The following is a 17,395-nucleotide window of genomic DNA, read 5'->3' on the forward strand; positions in this document are numbered from 1 at the left end:
TAGGGGGTCATGGTGGAGGACGATGGTTGACCAGTGACACATCAACCTCACTATTTTCCTATTTTCTTACATGCTTATGGAAATTAGCATAGCCTCATTTACATACAATTTGCATACACCGGACCAGGAGGGAAGGGAGGGTGGGGTTAGTATGGAGGAGTGGGGGCTCTGCACGACACGGGGTTCACTGCGCCGGCAGCAGCATCTTCAGCTGCACCTGGTCCCTCTGGGAGGGCTGAGCGGCCACCCAGCTGGCTGCCATGGCCTTGGCCACGCTGTTCCTCTTGGAAGTGAGTGGGGTCTCCAGGGTGAGCGAGACGTTGGCCATCTCCTGGGGTTTGTCACTGGCCAGAAAGCGGAGCAGGTTGTGCAGGGCCTTGGCCACGTGACTGCGGGCGCCCTCGTTGACGAGGCAGTAGAGGATGGGGTCAGCCACACAGTTGAGGCTGGTGAAGGCCAGTGAGCTGTGGTACGCCGAGAACACACGTTCCTCGAAGCCACAGTCCCAGGGGTGGCGCAGGTAGACGGCGCTACGGGAGAGCAGGAGCACGTGGTAGGGCGCAAAGCAGACCAGCACGATGGCAATGAGGCTGAGGGCCAGCCTCTTGATCTTGGCCTTCTCCTGGCGCTCGGTGGACACGCTGCCCCGCACAGCCCGCAGGATGCCACGGTAGGAGAGCAGCATGAGGGCCCACGGGAACAGGAAGCCCACGAAGACCCGGTAGAGGTTCATCCAGGCCACCCAGCCCTCCATGGGGAACTTCTCGAAGCAGAAGGTGTGGTTGTAACGGTCGCGGAAGAGCTCATCGTGGAACAGGGGCGCCGAGTTGGCTCCCAGCTCTGTGGCCCAGACCACGGAGCTCACGGCCACGGCCGTCTTGACGCGCCGCAGGCGGGTGAACCGCAGTGGGTGGGCCACGGCCAGGTAGCGGTCCACAGAGATGCAGCAGAGGAAGGCGATGCTGATGTAGATGTTGGTATAAAAGATGAACCCGAAGAGCTTGCAGGAGCTGGGGCCGTGGATCCAGTTGTCGTGGTGCAGGAAGTAGTCCACCCACAGCGGCAGCGTGCAGATGTACAGCAGGTCAGCGATGCTGAGGTTCATCAAGTACACACCCAGCTCGTTGTGTTGCCGCACCTGGCGGTAGGCGGCCCACAGGGCCAGACAGTTGGTGGGCAGTCCCACGCCGATGACAAAGATGTAGAGGGAGGGCGGGAAGAGGTGGTCCACGAGGGAGTCCACGTGGCAGCCCTCCCACGTGCGGTTGCCCATCCTCGGCACTGAGGCTTTCGAGATGCTTCCCCTGGCCCACAGGGGCTGTGGGGCCATGGGTGGCGGGAGGCCATCAGGCCCCCTGAGCCCCCTCCTCGGAGGCTCAGGGGAACATGGTGGGAGGCAGTCCACAGTGAAGAGATGAGGCTGACCACGAATCGTGGGCCAGGCTGGGCAGGGAAGGATAGAGCTTGAGAGGGAAAAGTTGGAGGAGGGATAGAATTATGACAAGAGGGACGTCTGGGGGATGGCAGGATTCACAAAGATCTTTGTCAAGGAGGTTTTATGAACCCAATCAGAGCATAAGTGGAGGAGTATTGGGGTCACACAAAATTGACTGAGGGGGCTGTTTATAGAGGAGCTGAAGGCATCAGTGGGCAGTGGCGAGAGAGAGAGATTTGCGGAGGATGTAGAAGGTAAGCGTGGCCATGCTGAAGTAACGGTGGGGTGGAAATGTATGGAATAGTGTTGAGATAGGATAGTCTACAGTTAGGGAGTGTTGAAAAGACCAGGCAAGATGGATGGGGGTGCTAGCATTTCCTAGGACCCCAGTAAGAAATAAGGAAATAAGTAAGTAAACAGTGAGGAGAAGATTACGGAAAAGGAGGTGTCCTGTGAGGGATGAAAGAGAGGAAGGGCTCGGTCTGGGGAATGTGGGAAGGGTTTTTAAGAAACAGGAAGGAGGTGAGTAAGGGCTAGATCAGAGCAGGGTTACTAATACAGGGAATTTAAAGGGGACAAGGACGGGGCTCCTGCTTGGTCCTGGTGGGAGCTGAGCAGTTGACATGAGGTGGCCCCGCCTCACAGTTCAAAGCTGATTTTGCAGCACCTGTGGGGAGAGAAGACTGCAGTGAGAGGAGTCATAGACCACCCCCTTCTCCCCACACCCCTTTTGCCCTGACTCCAGTGGGCTGCAGAGGGTGGGGACCCTAATGATGCCTAATTGGGCCCCACTCTAAGCAACGGATCTCTGAAAACACAGATTTGAGATGCCAGATATATTTTTTCCCTAACAGATGTTAAAATAAAGATCCAGGGGCTTCCCTGGTGGCGCAGTGGTTGAGAGTCCGCCTGCAGATGTAGGGGACACGGGTTCGTGCCCCGGTCTGGGAAGATCCCACATGCCGCGGAGCGGCTGCGCCTGTGAGCCATGGCCGCTGAGCCTGCGCGTCCAGAGCCTGTGCTCCGCAACGGGAGAGGCCACAACAGTGAGAGGCCCGCGTACCGCAAAAAAATAAAAATAAAGATCCAACTCAGATTTTAAAACTTTCTTCCAGAAACCATGTAAAACTTGCACAAGTATCATATCATGCTGTGGGAAATGGAGAACTAGTCTCAACTCTCATGTTATAGACAGGGAGACTGGGCCCAGAGAGGCTGCGTCACTCCCCTCAAGGATGCACAGCAAGGCAGTGACAGAACCGGGCTAGAACCAGCCCTCCTGCTCCTAACCCAGGGCACCCCATTTTTGACTATAATGATGACGGTGGTGATAATAACAGCTAAAGTTTATTAAGTCCTACTACATAGCAGACCCTGTCTTAAGCACTTTTATGGGTATGAATTTTGAAATTTCAAGAATCCTATGAGGAATAGGGTTATTCCCCCTGTTAGACAAACTGAGGCACAGAGAGGTTCAGAGACCTGTCCAAGGTCCTGATAGCGGGAGAGGGGAAATCTCAGCTTTCTCCAGTCTGCACTTCAGTTTTCACCCAAGAATGACTGGACAGAAGAGGGCCCTGGGCTGACAGCCCAGGGAAGCATAGCTGCAGGGGGCTGGGGGGGGGCGGGGCAGGGAAGGGCTGAGAGGAGGAGATGCTGGACTCGGTTGAGGTCGGGAGCAAGGGGGAGCCCTGGGGGCAGTGCCAGCAGTCCCCTCCCTCAGAGACTGCCCCCTTCATTGTCTCTCCCCACTCCCCTCCGACTTTCCCGAGTGAGAGTCTTGGGCCCCACTCTCCTGGTCCTGCGGAGACGTTTAAGGACAGGGCAAAGGACAATCTTGGACCAAGCCCCGGACCACTGTCAACCCCCAGAGAGGTGGTGAGCGAAGTCCTGAATTAGAGGCACCTGCACAAGTCACTCCATCCAAGGGTTTGCATCAGTTTAGTTTTTAGGCTGTGAAACCACTTTAAAAAAAAAAAAAAGAGACATCTCAGCTGGAAACCCCATCTAAGACCGTGACAGAGGAAGCTGCTCTGTGCTCTAGAAAAAAATGAGGTGGCGGGAAGAAGGCCACCTCTGAAGCATCCCTAGGACACACTTTGAAAACCACTGGTTGAGTCGATTGGACAGATGAGGAAACCAAGGCCCAGAGAGGGGAAGGGATGAGCCCAAAGGTACACAGCAGGTACACGGGAACCTCCCAGATGCCTGAGCATCTTCTCATGGGAAAGGCCACTTGGCTCTCCCTTCCTCCACACTAAATCCTGAATCCATGTATGTCTCTAAAACCCCTGCTTCTGCCCGCTCTGCTCAGCCATCGCCACTGGCTTGGACTTTGCAGTAGCCTGTCACGGCTTTCCTGGCCACTCTGACTTCCCTCAACTCACTTCCCACGTGGCAGCCAGAAAGGTCTCTCTAACATGTAAATCAGCTCTTGTTACTTCTCTGCTTGAAACTCTCCAATAGCTTCCCAGTGGACTTGGGGTGAAATCCCAAATCCTCACCCCAGGTGACAAGGCATTGCCTGACCAGCCTGGGCAACCTAGCTGACTTTCTTGCCCACCTCCCCTCCCCCACCTCAGCAGCCTCAAGGCTGGACCTTCTTTCCAGCGTCAAAACCTTTGTTCTGGGCTTCCCTGGTGCCGCAGTGGTTAGGAAACCGCCTGCCAATGCAGGGGACACGGGTTCGAGCCCTGGTTCGGGAGGATCCCACATGCCGTGGAGCAACTAAGCCCGTGTGCCACAACTACTGAGCCGGCGTGCCACAACTACTGAAGCCCACGTGCCTAGAGCCAGTGCTCCACAACAAGAGAAGCCACGGCGATGAGAAGCCCGCGCACCACGAGGAGAGAAAGCCCACGCGCAGCAACGAAGACCCAACGCAGCCAAAACAAAACAAAACAAGACAAAACCTTTGTTTTTCCTTCAGACTTACTTACGACTAGCTCCCTCACCTCCTTCACTTCCTCAGGGAAGCCCTCTGGACCCAGAGTCCTGACCACCCATTCCCAGGGCTCTCTCCTCACATCACTTTGCATCTTGTTTGTGTCTGTCTGTCTATCTAGAACGGACATTCCAGGAGGGCAGGGACCTTGTGCTGACTGCTGTATCGCCAGCGCCCAGGACAGGCCCGGCATACAGTAGGCACTCAAGAAATGTCTTTGGACTGAGGGAACAGGCATTGGTCAGCCCCTCCTCCAACGCAGGCTCCTGCTCACCTTGAGGCGGCACCACCCCCGACTTCAAGCTCAAGCGAGCCCCTGCAGGGACCCAGAGAAGGAGGCGTGGAGGGAAAAAGTGAAAAGGGTAGGATCTATCTGCTGCACAACTGACTTTGAAAGATCAGGGCTGAGTCCCACTTAGTAAGTCCTCCCCGCTGTCGGGTCCTCCATGACTGAAGAGCTGCCCTCACCTCAGACTCACAGAGACTCCTGGATCCTGTGGAGATGGGACAGAGGTGGCTTGCTCCTGGCTGGAACAGTGCAATCCGGTCCCTACCTTTGAACTGAAACCGCCCGCCCAGAGCAAATCACTCAAAACACCTCTCTCGGGCTTCCCTGGTGGCGCAGTGCTTAAGAATCCGCCTGCCAATGTGGAGGACATGGGTTCAAGCCTTGGTCCGGGAAGATCCCACATGCCGCGGAGCAACTAAGCCCGTGCGCCACAACTACTGAGCCTGAGCTCTAGAGCCCGCGAGCCACAACTACTGAAGCCCGCGCGCCTAGAGCTCGTGCTCCGCAACAAAGAGCAGCCCCCGCTCAACGCAACTAGAGAAAGCCCGCGCGCAGCAACGAAGACCCAACGTGGCCAAAACTAAATAAGTAAATAAATTTATATTAAAAAACAAAACAAAAACCCAAACACCTCTCTCCCCTCTGTCTGCCCTGAGTCTCTCCTTCCTCCTGTAACACTGAGGGAATTACTTCTTCAGGAGCCTCAGTTTCCCCTTCTATAGAAAGGGGGGGGTGGGCACAACTTTTATACTAGTCACATCCCAGATATGAAAATCCTTGGGACTTCCCTGGCAGTCCAGTGCTTAAGACTCTGCGCTTCCACTGCAGGGGGCCCAGGTTTGACCCTGTGCCTAGGATCCTGCATGCTGCGCGGGTTGGCCAAAAAAAAAAAAGAAGAAAAAAAGAAAATATCAATTCTATATAAACTCTTCCAGAAAACTGAAGAGGATGAAACATCTCCGAATTTATTCACAGGGAACTATGGATACATTCAATATCCTGTGATAAACCATAATGGAAAACAATATTTTAAAAAAAGAATGTCTATATGTGTATAACTGAGTCAGTTTGCTGTACAGCAGAGATTGGCACAATATTGTAAATCAACTATACTTCAGTAAAAAACAAAATTAATTAAAAAAAAGAAAATCCTTGGTAGAGGTGATATCATCTATAAATTGTGCAGTATTTGAACAATTATTACTATTCCACAGGCACTGGGGAGCTGACACAAGAATGAACCAGTTCATAATGGGAGGAGGCACTGAGAGCTGGGAGTTCCCTTTGCCCCACCCTCTCAAGAACCCCTGGGTTCAGCTGAGGCTGGGGTGGGTACACAGGCATGAGACTGATTTCCTGCAGCCAAAGGAAATACACTTCCCATTGCTAATTTCCTCGAGGGGGAACCAGTTGGCTGCCTACCCCTCCCTCCTCCCATCCCTCCTCCTCAACCCATCTGTTTCTTGGGGGATGCTGGGCATGGGGGAGGGGCATTCAACCCTCTCTTGTCCCCCACCTGAGATCTGCCCACCACCAAACCCCCGAAAGACAGCGCGGAATGGCAGACTCTTAGAACTCCACAGTGCAACAGGCCTATATGCCACAACATATAGGGGCACGAGGCTCTTTCTGACCCTTGCCTGATACAGATGGGGAAACTGAGGCCTAGAGCCACAAAGCAGTTGTCTTAAGTCACATGGTGTGTCAAGACTGCATAGATCTGTCATTCTTAACTAAAAAGCTTCCCCTTACCTGAATGCTTTCTCTCTTCACCCCCTGCATTCCTGTAATTCTTCTCAAGTCTTTCCGGGGTTCTCAGCCCCCGTTAAGAATCTGCTGAGGGACTTCCCTGGTGGCGCAGCGGATAAGACTCTGCGTTCCCAACACAGGGGGCCCAGGTTCGATCCCTGGTCGGGGAACTAGATCCCACATGCATGCCGCAACTAAGAGTTTGCATGCCGCAACTAAGGCGCCCACATGCCGCAACTAAGGAGCCAGCAAGCCGCAACTAAGGAGCCCGCCTGCTGCAACTAACACCCCATGCAACCAAATAAATAAATATTAAAAAAAAAAATCTGCTGCAAGATCCACGGACTCTCACCACGAGAAAGCAAATGACCTCAGCGTCTTGGGTGCCCCTCCATCACCCGACTCCCTTGCCCAGCCCCCTGGAGCCAAGACCCTGTTGGGCTGGGATCTAAGTTGCCTCCCTTACTCAGGCTTTGCGTCTGGGACGTCAATCCCCAAATCTCACAGTGCCCACAAGAAGCTCCCCAGTGCCACAGGCCTCCCTCGTGGTCCCTGCGGGCCCCTCCCAGAGGGGCAGGGAAGAGAGATAAGCTGAGAATGTGGAGCGATAGTGGGGAGACAGGAAGGACTGTCAGACCACTGCCCCCACTTTGCACCTCAGCTGCGCAAGCCAGATAAGTCCCTGGGCCCTGGCAGCCACCTCTAAGTCCAGCAAGGCTGAAGGACTGCGGGCGGGGGGCGGTGAAAGGACAAGATGGAGAGGTAATAGAGCCCCACAGCCCCTCACTCACCAGTCTCGTCCTAGAAGCCTCCAGGTCGCCTCTCTCAACCCCCACTTCCCTCCTCTGAGGGTTCCTGCTCCCCTGACAGCCCCGGGGGACCAGCCAGCTCCGGTCTGCTCATTAGGGGACGAAATGTGATCACCAAGCCTCGCTCCCCACCTGGTGTCCTGGCGGCTGGCCGGCGGAAACTGGGGGACAGTCCGGCCACCGTGACCACTCCGCTGGGCCTCAGTTTCCCCAGTTCTACCGAAGGGGTCTCCATCCCTCCACACCCCCCCACACCATCCAAAAGGGACACCAGAGTCCTTGACTCTATCTGATGTTCTAGAATGCAAGGTTCTCAAATCCTCAGGTTCTATTGTTAGTCCAGTTCCTGGTTTACTGTTCTATTATTATAACATTCTAGAGCGTTACCTTTCTTCCATTCTATTGTTATTATCATGGTGGCTTTCCATGCCCTTCTCCTTCTAAGTTTCCAACATCCCAGCGTCTCACATTCCAAGATTTTCAAGTTCTATTGTTAGAACGCTCTATGATTTTTTTTAACATTCTATAACTTTCAGAATCTATTATTAGTTCTCAGTGATTACTATCTTTGCTGAACAAACACTAATATGTATTTCCCTTTTCTTTTTTACAGAAATGGGAACATACTCTACATACCGTAAACCTCACTTCCTTTTTCCTCCCTATCTAATCCGTTGTTTTTTTTTTTAACATTCTAGCAGCCTAAAGTTCTAAGATTATGCAGAACTCTAAGATACTAAGGATTCAATGGCGGAGGGGTAGTCACCACATTCACCTGGTCCCTAAATTCTCACCCCCCTGGGGGGGACATTCGGAGCCCAGGCTGCCTCCCAGGGAGCCTTGCCACGTCCCTCCCTGCTCGCTCACACCAGCTGAGTTATTATTTGTCTAGACACAAACCAAATTATAGGCCCTGTCCTATGGGAGCAGTGGGCTTCATGGGGAGGGTCAGGAGACAGAATCAGGCGGGAGTTAATCTCTGCACTACCCGCCTCCCCTGCCCCTCACTTCCCTCCTTCTCTGAAACTCCACCCCTTCCACCCAGACCAACTCTTGTCCCCTCTCCTTCTCCAACACCGTGGTTTTAGAAATATTTTCTCTCCTCTGCCTCTAAAAGGCTCCCTCCTGGGTTCCAGCCATTCACACTCACCTTGGCATTCTTCCCTCCTGCCTATGAAGACCTCCTGCCCCACAGGAATCCGACTTAGTGGCAGCGAAAGAAGCCAGATCTTTGGATTGGGGCTTCAGTGGAACTGGAGTCCCAACCTTAGCCTGAAACTGACTCACTGCCGGGACTTCTACTCTTGGGCCTCAGTTTCCCCATCTGTCAAATAGGGGGCTTGGTCTAGCTATCTCTGCAAGCACTTTCAAGCTCTCGGCTGTGCGTGAACACTGAAAACTGCCAAGATTCCAACACCAAGCTTTTTGGATTGAAGGATTCAAATACCCTAAGGACCTTTAATTTGAAGGTTTGAGCATTCCTGGTCCCCCTCTCTGATCATTCTCACTTACTTGGGTCCTTTCATTCAAAGACTTCACAGGCAAGACTTCTTGATTCTATGATTCCCAGAGTTCTGGAGCCCCTCCCCCATCAGCCTCTCTCATTTTCTACTATTGGATGCCCCACCAGCAGAAAGGAAAACCTCCCCAACCTCACCCCAAACCTGAAGTCAAGCTCAACCACAGAGACAGAGTTGTGAGGGGCCCTTGGTGAGTTCAGAAAGAGTGGGGCTGGTGATGGGCCCTGGTGGGGGGCGGTGGGGATGTGGCCCCCATCAACTAACTCCATCTGTGCCCGCAAGAAACTCCCCCAGCGCATGTCCCGCCTGAGCACACAACACACGTCCCACAACCGAAATTCCAGAGCTGTCCTTCAGCGTGCTTGGGGGTGGGGGGTGTCCAGCTCAAGGAGGGGGGGATGAAGCCAAGGCAGGAAGGAGTTAACGGGTGACCCAGCCAAATCCTGGAAGGGAGGAAGTGGGGGAGGAAGTTTACCCCCCAGCCAGGAATTCCTGAAATTGGAGGGTGGGGTGGGTGCGACCTCCAGAGCAGTGGGGTGACTGTTAAGGGGGAGGCGGGGTCACAGGGGCGCTCAGAGTCCACCTGCCCCAGGTGGCTACCCTACTGCCCCCTGCCCCACTCCCAAGCAGCTCCTCGGCCCAGGTGAAAGTGGGAATTTGCGAGGATTTGGAATGAGAGATGACGGGGTGAAGTTCCCAGAACCGGGTCTAAGATACAGAGAGACAGCGACAGAGGAATACCGAGAGACACAGACAGGAAGGGAAAGGGCAAAGAGATGCCCAGAGACGGGGAGATGGAAGCAGAGAGATCCACAGAAACTGAGAGTTCACCAAGACACAGGGATGGAGGCAGAGTGAGAGAGCGACGGAGAGGCAGAGATAAAGAAATCGACAGAGACATTCGGAGATGGAGAAGGAGAGACACACCCAGAGGGAGAGGGACCGCAGATCCAGAGAGACATCAGAGACAGACGGAGAGATGGAGACACACCCAGAGACAAAGTCAGACGCCGGGAAGAGCCAGCCCCAGAGAGCGGCGGGGACGGAGACGGCGCGGGAGACTGAGGCAGCGGACGGACGCGGGGACGAGCAGTCCCCGGCGGCCGCAGGACCGGCGCGGGCAGGGGAGGGACCGGCGGCTACCTGCGCGTGACGGCTGGACGGGGCAGGTGGCGTCTCTCTCCGCGGCTGGGAGAGCCGGGCTCCAAGGCGGCGCAGGAACCCGGCGGCGACTTCTACTGGCCCCCGGGCCAGAGCCGCCAGCCGAGGCCCCGCCCCGGCCCGGCCGGGCCCGCCCCCATTAACCCCTCCTTTGTCGCTCCCCCTTAACCCCTTTGAGCCTTCACCCCGCTAAAGAGATGGAGAGAGGGCTGTGAGATGGAGAGATGGAGAGAGGGCTGTGTCTTCCAGCCCTGGGGAAATCTCACCTGCCGCTGGAATACCCCCCAGTCCTTCAACATCCCCATCCTGGAGACCCCCACCTCATTAACCCCTTTGGTTACCGTGCCTCCAGTCCCGCGCTCCTAGATCATGCCCTCAGCTGGGGGTGGGGAGGGGGAAGGGGGGGTCCCTCGTTGAGCTGAACGATTTCCTCCTTTCGGAGACCCCAGTCCCAAGTCATTAACTTTCTGATCATTGCATGCCCCCTTCCCCAAGGGAGAGAACGAGGGGTCTGTTAGTTCCCCCTGCCCATGGTCAGCGCCAGCCCTGGAAGGAATCCTGGGGTTTCCAGCTCCAGCCCTGCCTCTTGGCGAGACTTAGGCTGGTGACCTCTCTGTGCCTCAGTTTCCTCTTCTGATAACGTGGTCTCTCACAGTCCCTTTGTCATGGGGATGTCATACTATCAAGTCTATAAAACATGACCCACCCACCCGCCCCCGCCATCGCCATGATCCCCTACCTCCTGCTTTATTTGCTTTTCCCCATAGAACTTGTCACCATCCAACATTCTATGTATTTCACCTTTTTTTTTTTTTTTTTTTGCGGTACGCGGGCCTCTCACTGTTGTGGCCTCTCCCGTTGCGGAGCACAGGCTTCGGACGCGCAGGCTCAGAGGCCATGGCTCACGGGCCCAGCCGCTCCGCAGCATGTGGGATCCTCCCGGACCGGGACACGAACCCTGTGTCCTCTGCATCGGCAGGCGGACTCTCAACCACTGCGCCACCAGGGAAGCCCCACTTTTTTTTTTTTTTCTAATTATCTGCCTCCCCACTAGGAGGAGTGTCATTTTTGTGTTTGGTTAGTTTACTACAAGACAGGCGTTCCATACACGTTATTTTCAGAGAGTAAATACACGAATGATAAGTGCTTCAAAACTATTTGCTGATTATTATCATCACGTTCTTCATAAATTGGTCGTGAGAATTCATTCTTGGGCAAAGCACTTTGGACCGACCTGGGATGTAGCACTCAAAGATGGGCTTGCAAATTCTTTTTTATTTATTTTGAAAATAAAAATTAAAATGCTTGGACCTTAAGAGAGCAGTACAACGAGTTGTGATAAACAGATACGCCCATGTGACTAATCACCCAAATTAAGACATAAACATTTCCATCACCTGAGAACATTGTTTTTTTGCCCATTTCCAGGGCATACTCACACCCTACTTCACCCCCAGAGGCAACTCCATGCCTTTCTGTTTTTCTTTTCCTTTTTTTTTAAACTGGAAATTAGTGTTGCCTGTTCCAGAGCTTCACAGAAATGTAATGAAACACTTCTGTTTTGTTTAAGGTAGCTATTATAATCATTCACCATGTGGCCTTGGACAAATGACTTCACCTCTCTGAACCATATTACCACCTTCCTCTCAGGGCTCTTGAGGGAAACAGAAAGTGAGAGAGTTAACCAAGGACCCAAGTGACCTGCAATACACACAGGAGTAAAAGTTTTTTCCTTCCACCCTCCTTCAAGGGGACAGACAGAGACACTCCAATGGAAGTGTCACGAAGGTTTTAGCCCCCTCCCCACAAATAACCCAATATAAATCTTATCAGCTTCAAGACAAGCCCTCCTGTCAGCCCCTTGGCCATCCCAAGCTCATCCTATGGAGAAATTCTGGAGTGCACTGGTGGGCGAGGGTCCCCTTCTCTCCTGGGCTCACCCTAAGTTTATGTGATTCAGTTAGGGTCCTGGCAGGAAACAGGTAGCCATTCAAAGAGTTTAAGTGGTGGGAAATTCCCTGGCGGTCCAGTGGTTAGGACTCAGCGCTTTCACTGCCGAGGGCCCAGGTTCAGTCCCTGGTCAGGGAACTAAGATCCCCACAAGCCACGTGCGTGGTGCGGTCAAAAAAAAAAAAAAAAAAAGAATTTAAGTGAGAACATTTATGAAGGGAAGGTTTAGAGAGGTTGGCAGGGTGAAATAACCCACAAAATGTGGGGCAACGCCAGGGAACCAGCTGGAGCCAGAAGCAAGCCATTACCACCCTTCAGGCAGAAAGCTAAAGTTTGGAGTGGAGACCATAGGAGCTGTAGCTCTAGGTAGAGGAACACAGCCACTGCCAGAACTGCAGGGATGCAGGGAGGGGCCCGGAAAATAAATACTCCAACCTCTCCCTCTCTACTTACCTTCAGATTCCCTGTCAGTGCCTGTAACGGGGAGAAGCCAACCAGAAGGCAGAGGGCAAGGGACTCCCGTGGATGGAGCCCACACAGGGCAGTCTCCCAGGGCCCAGAGCAGGAGGAGAAAGGCTGAGGGTGACCCTGTGGTACACAGTGGAGAATTACCAGCACTATTCTCCCAGAACTTTCTAGGCACATTTTTCCATGCAGGTCTGAGGCTGGGCACAAGGGGGTGACAGAGCACCAAGAGACCCAATGAAAGGGATGCTTAGCGCTGGACCACTTACTTCCCCAGAACTTGGACATTAGGGAAGGGTCAAAAGCTGGAGGACAGGAAACAAGACTTTGATCCCATAGATCTGAAACCTGGAGGTCTGGAGGGCTGATGTGATTGCTGGACTGTGCCGGCTGAATAGGAGTTCCCTGGGTGGACAAGTTCAGAAAGGGTGTACCAGCGGGGAGGGAAGAGCATGTGCAGAGGCTCAGAGACATGAAATGTCACAAGGAAGGGCAAGTATTGGTGATTCAAATGGCTGGATATAAGAGATGGGGACAGGAGAGGATGTTGGCTTAAAAAGGAAGAATCAGGGACTTCCCTGGTAGCACAGTGGTTAAGAATCCGCCTGCCAATGCAGGGGACATGCGTTCGAGCCCTGGTCAGGGAAGATCCCACATGCCGCGGAGCAACTAAACCCGTGCACCAAAACTACTGACCCGGCGCTCTAGAGGCCATGAGCCACAACTACTGAGCCACGTGCCACAACTACTGAAGCCCACATGCCTAGAGCCTGTGCTCTGCAACAAGAGAAGTCACTGCAATGAGAAGCCCGTGCACTGCAACGAAGAGTAGCCCCTGCTGGCTGCAACTAGAGAAAGCCCATGCGCAGCAACAAAGACCCAACACAGCCAAAAATAAATTTAAAAAAAAAGAGGAAGGATCAGAAATGATTGAAAAATAAAGACAGCTAACATTTAATGACCACTTACTGCATTCCAAGTACCATTCTAAGCACTTTATGTGAATAACTCATTTCATCCTCAAAATAACCATATGCAGAGGCACCGTTTTACAGATGTGGCCTAGATGGGTAAGTGGAAATGCTGGACTCCCAACAGTGGAGCTCTAGTCTCTACCTGCTGTTATGCCACTTCTTGGGGGTGGGAAATTAGGGTTGAGGAGTTTGAACTTTGATCCTCTTCATCTAACACACTTTCAACTGTTTCACACACACCACTCTTACATTCATTCAGTAAACACTCCCTGAGCCCTTGCTTCTGTACCTGGCCCTGGGCTAGGCAGTGTTGGGGACACGGCAGTGACCACAACAGCCCTGGTCCTTCTCTCCCAGGGCTGGCAGTCAGTGAGGGGGAGACAGATCTGTCCCTGACAGTCATACCTCAGAGTGGTCAAGGCTGGAATGGGGGTCCAGGGGGCTGCTGGAGCCTAGAGGGGGCCTTGTCACAGTTTGTTGGGGGAATAGGAGGAAGGAGGGAGCTGTCAGAACTGCCACTTGGAACACTCCCCTCACTTTACCTGGTTCATTCCTTACTCATCCTTCAATAGGCAGGTCTGTGGTCCCCTCCAGGAAGCCCTCCCTGATACCCACTTGGCCTTCCTTTGCCCACTTATGGTCATCATTGTCTAAGGATGGGTCTGCCTTCCCCACCGGACTGAGTCCCTTGAGGGCAGGGCTGGGGCTGTCTCAGTCACCACTCTGCCCAGCACTGCCCAGCTCAGGCTCTGGCCTAGAGTAAAATGTTTCTTACATATATTGAATGAATTCATTCATTGATTAATCAACATTTGTGTTTGTTGAGCATTTACTGCATGCCAGAAACTGCGCTAGGCCCTGAGAATACAGTCTTAAAAGCCAAAATCCTCATCCTCGTGGGCAATTGATTAGTGAATGATTGACTTCTGGTCATATTAATTGAGATCTCTGGCCAGAAATGTGGAGGGGATGAAACGCTTTGATATGATTGAACACCCTCCCCTTCCTAGAATTTCACGTTTGGCTCTGGGGGCTGTCACTTCTGAAGGATATTGACATTTGGAGAGTTATAGCTTAGGCAGCTGTTCCTGGAGACACGTGGACAATCCTCCTTGCTGGTCAAAGAGGGATTTGCAGGTTTCTCCTGCAGTAATTTTTCCTTCCCTTGGGAATTAATGGCCTTGATAAACTGTCACTCTGAAACTGCAAGGCTCTGAGCCTTCCATCCCAAGAGATCATCTGTACGGTTCAGACAAGGAAAAGAAACACAAGTGTGTAATGTTCTACAAAATTCTATGCATTGCTCTGTCTAGAGAAATCCTATAGATTTGTTACCTTATTATAGCTCTATTAGTGCAGTGGTTCTCAAAGTGTGGTCCTTGGAGCATCTGGGAACTCTCTGGAAATGCAAATTCTTGGGCCCCACCCAGATTGATGGAATTAGAAACCCTGGATGGGGAATTGGGAGGAGGTGCATTTTCATTATAACAAACCCTACAGATGATTCTACTACTGCTCCTTCAAGTGTAAGAACTACTGAACTCGAGAATAGTGGGGGGAAATGTCAGTGCTTCAAACATAAAAGAAAGAGAGAGAGAGAAGGGAGGGAGAGGTAATTATATAGCATCACCATAAATTATCTTGCCTACCAAAGATAAAGGAATCAGAACAATTCAATCCCTACTCCTTCTGGACAGTCACAGTTAATATTCAGCTGGTTCACACTGATAGGGCTGTATCATTTGTTAAAATACTGAAATGCTTTCATACCAGGCAGTAAAGAGTCATTAACAAGAGCAGACTTCTCCTCCTTGTCTTAAGGCAATAGTTGGGGCTGCAAAACTTGATGCTTCTGCTGGGCTAGTTCTAGGCACCCCACTTGACTTTATGATTCCTCATCCAGCACATCACTACTGACTAAAAGCACACAATGATTTCAGCCAGCCAGCCAACCTCTTCTGAAGTTGTTACCCTCTCTCTCTCCTACTTCTATTCACCACTGCAGCACTCTGAATCCTGCCACTTCTCTGGCCCAACAGAAGAAAGGAAACCTCAATTGTCTTACCTTGATTGGGGAACTTTCTGTACCTCTTGCAGGTTTATTAGAGACTCCCATTGAGAACGCTGACCTATTATGTTTTAATTGATGATCATTCCTGTAATGATTAATTTTATGCACCAACTTGACTGGGCCATGAAGTGCCCAGATATTTGGTCAAACATTCTGGGTGCTCTGGATGAGCTGAACATTTAAATTGGGAAACTGAGTAAAGCAGATTGCCCTCCCCAATGTGGGTGGGCCTCACCCAATCAGTTGAAGGCCTGCATGGAACAAAAAAGGCTGACCTTTCCCCGAGTAAGAGAGACTATCTTCTGCTCAACTGCCTTTGAACGGGAACACTGGCTTTTTCCTACCTTCTAGATTCAAACTGAAACATTGGTTCTTTCTGTGTCTCGAGTCTGCTGGCATTCAGACCAGAACTGCACCTCTGCCTCTCCTGGATCTCCAGCTTGCCGACTCAGCCAGCAGATCTTAGGACTTGTCAGTTTCCACAATTGAATGAGCCAATTCCTTATAATATATACATCCCACCGGTTCTGTTTCTCTGGCGTTTTCTCTAATACAATACTTCAAAACTGAAAATAGAGGTATCCTATCACTCATTTAAGGTCTCCTTTAGAATACAGTCCCATACCTGAGGTACGAACAGCCCAGATGGCAGACCTCATTGAGCTTATTAGGGTTTGTTAACTAGCTAAAGACCAGAGAGCAAACATACATATATACAGACAGCGGGTAAACTTTGGGAATATTTTGGAAATAAAAGGGAGTTTCTAACCTTTGCTGGAACCCCCTTGGAAAACTATACACGTCATAAAACTGCATAGACACACACACACACACACACACACACACACGCATACAAGCAGGAGGGCATGTAAAAATGGTGAAATCTGAATAAGGTCTGTAGATTTACCAGTGTCAGTTTCCAAGTTTGGTATTGTGCTATAGTTATACAGGATGTTACCATTGGGGGAAACTGGATGAAGGATATAGAGGACCTCTCTGTACTATGTTGGCAACTTCCCCTGAGTCTATAATTATTTCAAAACTGTTTAATTAAAACAACACACACATGTTCCTCAAAAAGTTAAATACAGAATTACCATATGGCTCAGCAATTCTACTCCTAGGTATATACCCAAGAGAAATGAAAACATATGTCCAAATAGAAACTTGTATATAAATGTTTATCACAGCCTTATTTGCAATAGCAAACGATGGACACAACCCAAACTTCCATCATGGGTGAATGCCTAACACCAAACTATGAGTGATAACAAAATGGTTGTTGTTTTAAGCCATTAAGTTTTGGAATGCTTTGTTCTGAAGCAATAGATACTGGAAATAGGGGTCTTCAAACTCCCAGAAACATTATTGACCCTGCCCTCCAGGGTGTCACCCACCTTGACATAAATATGCTGAGGTTGCTGGTAGCTTCCGTCTCCTGCTCGAGTGTTTTCCCATCCCCCTTCCTTTGGGAGAACTCCCCCACCCATTCTGCGAGGTTTAGGTGGCGCTGTCAGTCCCAGGTACACTAACCCCTTCCTAAGCAAAAAGATGAGCACGTGACCCAGGCCTGGCCAATCAGATGACTCCACTCCCTAGGCCATGGAGATTGGCCACATGATCCAAGGTGAGCCAATCAGATTACTCCTGAAGACGCTTGAGTGGTATGAGAGAAAGACTTCCTCTGGCTTTGTTACCATGTGGCCTGGCAGAATGCCTGCAGCCACAGCGTCTGTGTTCTCAACAGTGTAAAAATAATCAGCTAACATTTGTAGAGAGCTTGCTACGTGCCAGGCACTGTCCTAAGCTTTTGCGTGTATTTAACTCATTGTCACAGCACCCCTATGGGGCAGGTGCTATTATTAACTTCTATTTTATACATTGGGAAACTGAGGCCTTGAGAGGCTTAAGAAACCCGCTCAAGGGGAGAAGCCAGATCCAAGAGTTCATACTCTATGATTCCATCTATTTAAAGCAAAGGTGAGCAAACTACCACTGTGGACCAAACCCTATCTACCGCCTGTCTTT

General features: G+C 51.5%; 1 protein-coding gene across 1 annotated transcript; it reads right to left on the minus strand.

Annotated features, from left to right (window-relative positions):
* Positions 1–53: 53 nt before the first annotated feature.
* Positions 54–9,976, minus strand: GPR4 (G protein-coupled receptor 4). The gene is made up of 2 exons (XM_027079875.1): positions 9,890–9,976; positions 54–2,102 (listed from the first exon to the last, which is right to left on the minus strand). The coding sequence occupies exon 2, from the start codon at positions 1,328–1,330 to the stop codon at positions 185–187; it is 1,146 nt and encodes a 381-aa protein (XP_026935676.1). The 5' UTR covers positions 1,331–2,102; positions 9,890–9,976; the 3' UTR covers positions 54–184.
* Positions 9,977–17,395: the final 7,419 nt, after the last annotated feature.

This window comes from Aethalodelphis obliquidens, unplaced genomic scaffold (genome assembly GCF_003676395.1).
Source record: "Aethalodelphis obliquidens isolate GAN/ISIS:26980383/991018 unplaced genomic scaffold, ASM367639v1 scaffold43, whole genome shotgun sequence".
Classification (NCBI taxonomy): domain Eukaryota; kingdom Metazoa; phylum Chordata; class Mammalia; order Artiodactyla; family Delphinidae; genus Aethalodelphis; species Aethalodelphis obliquidens.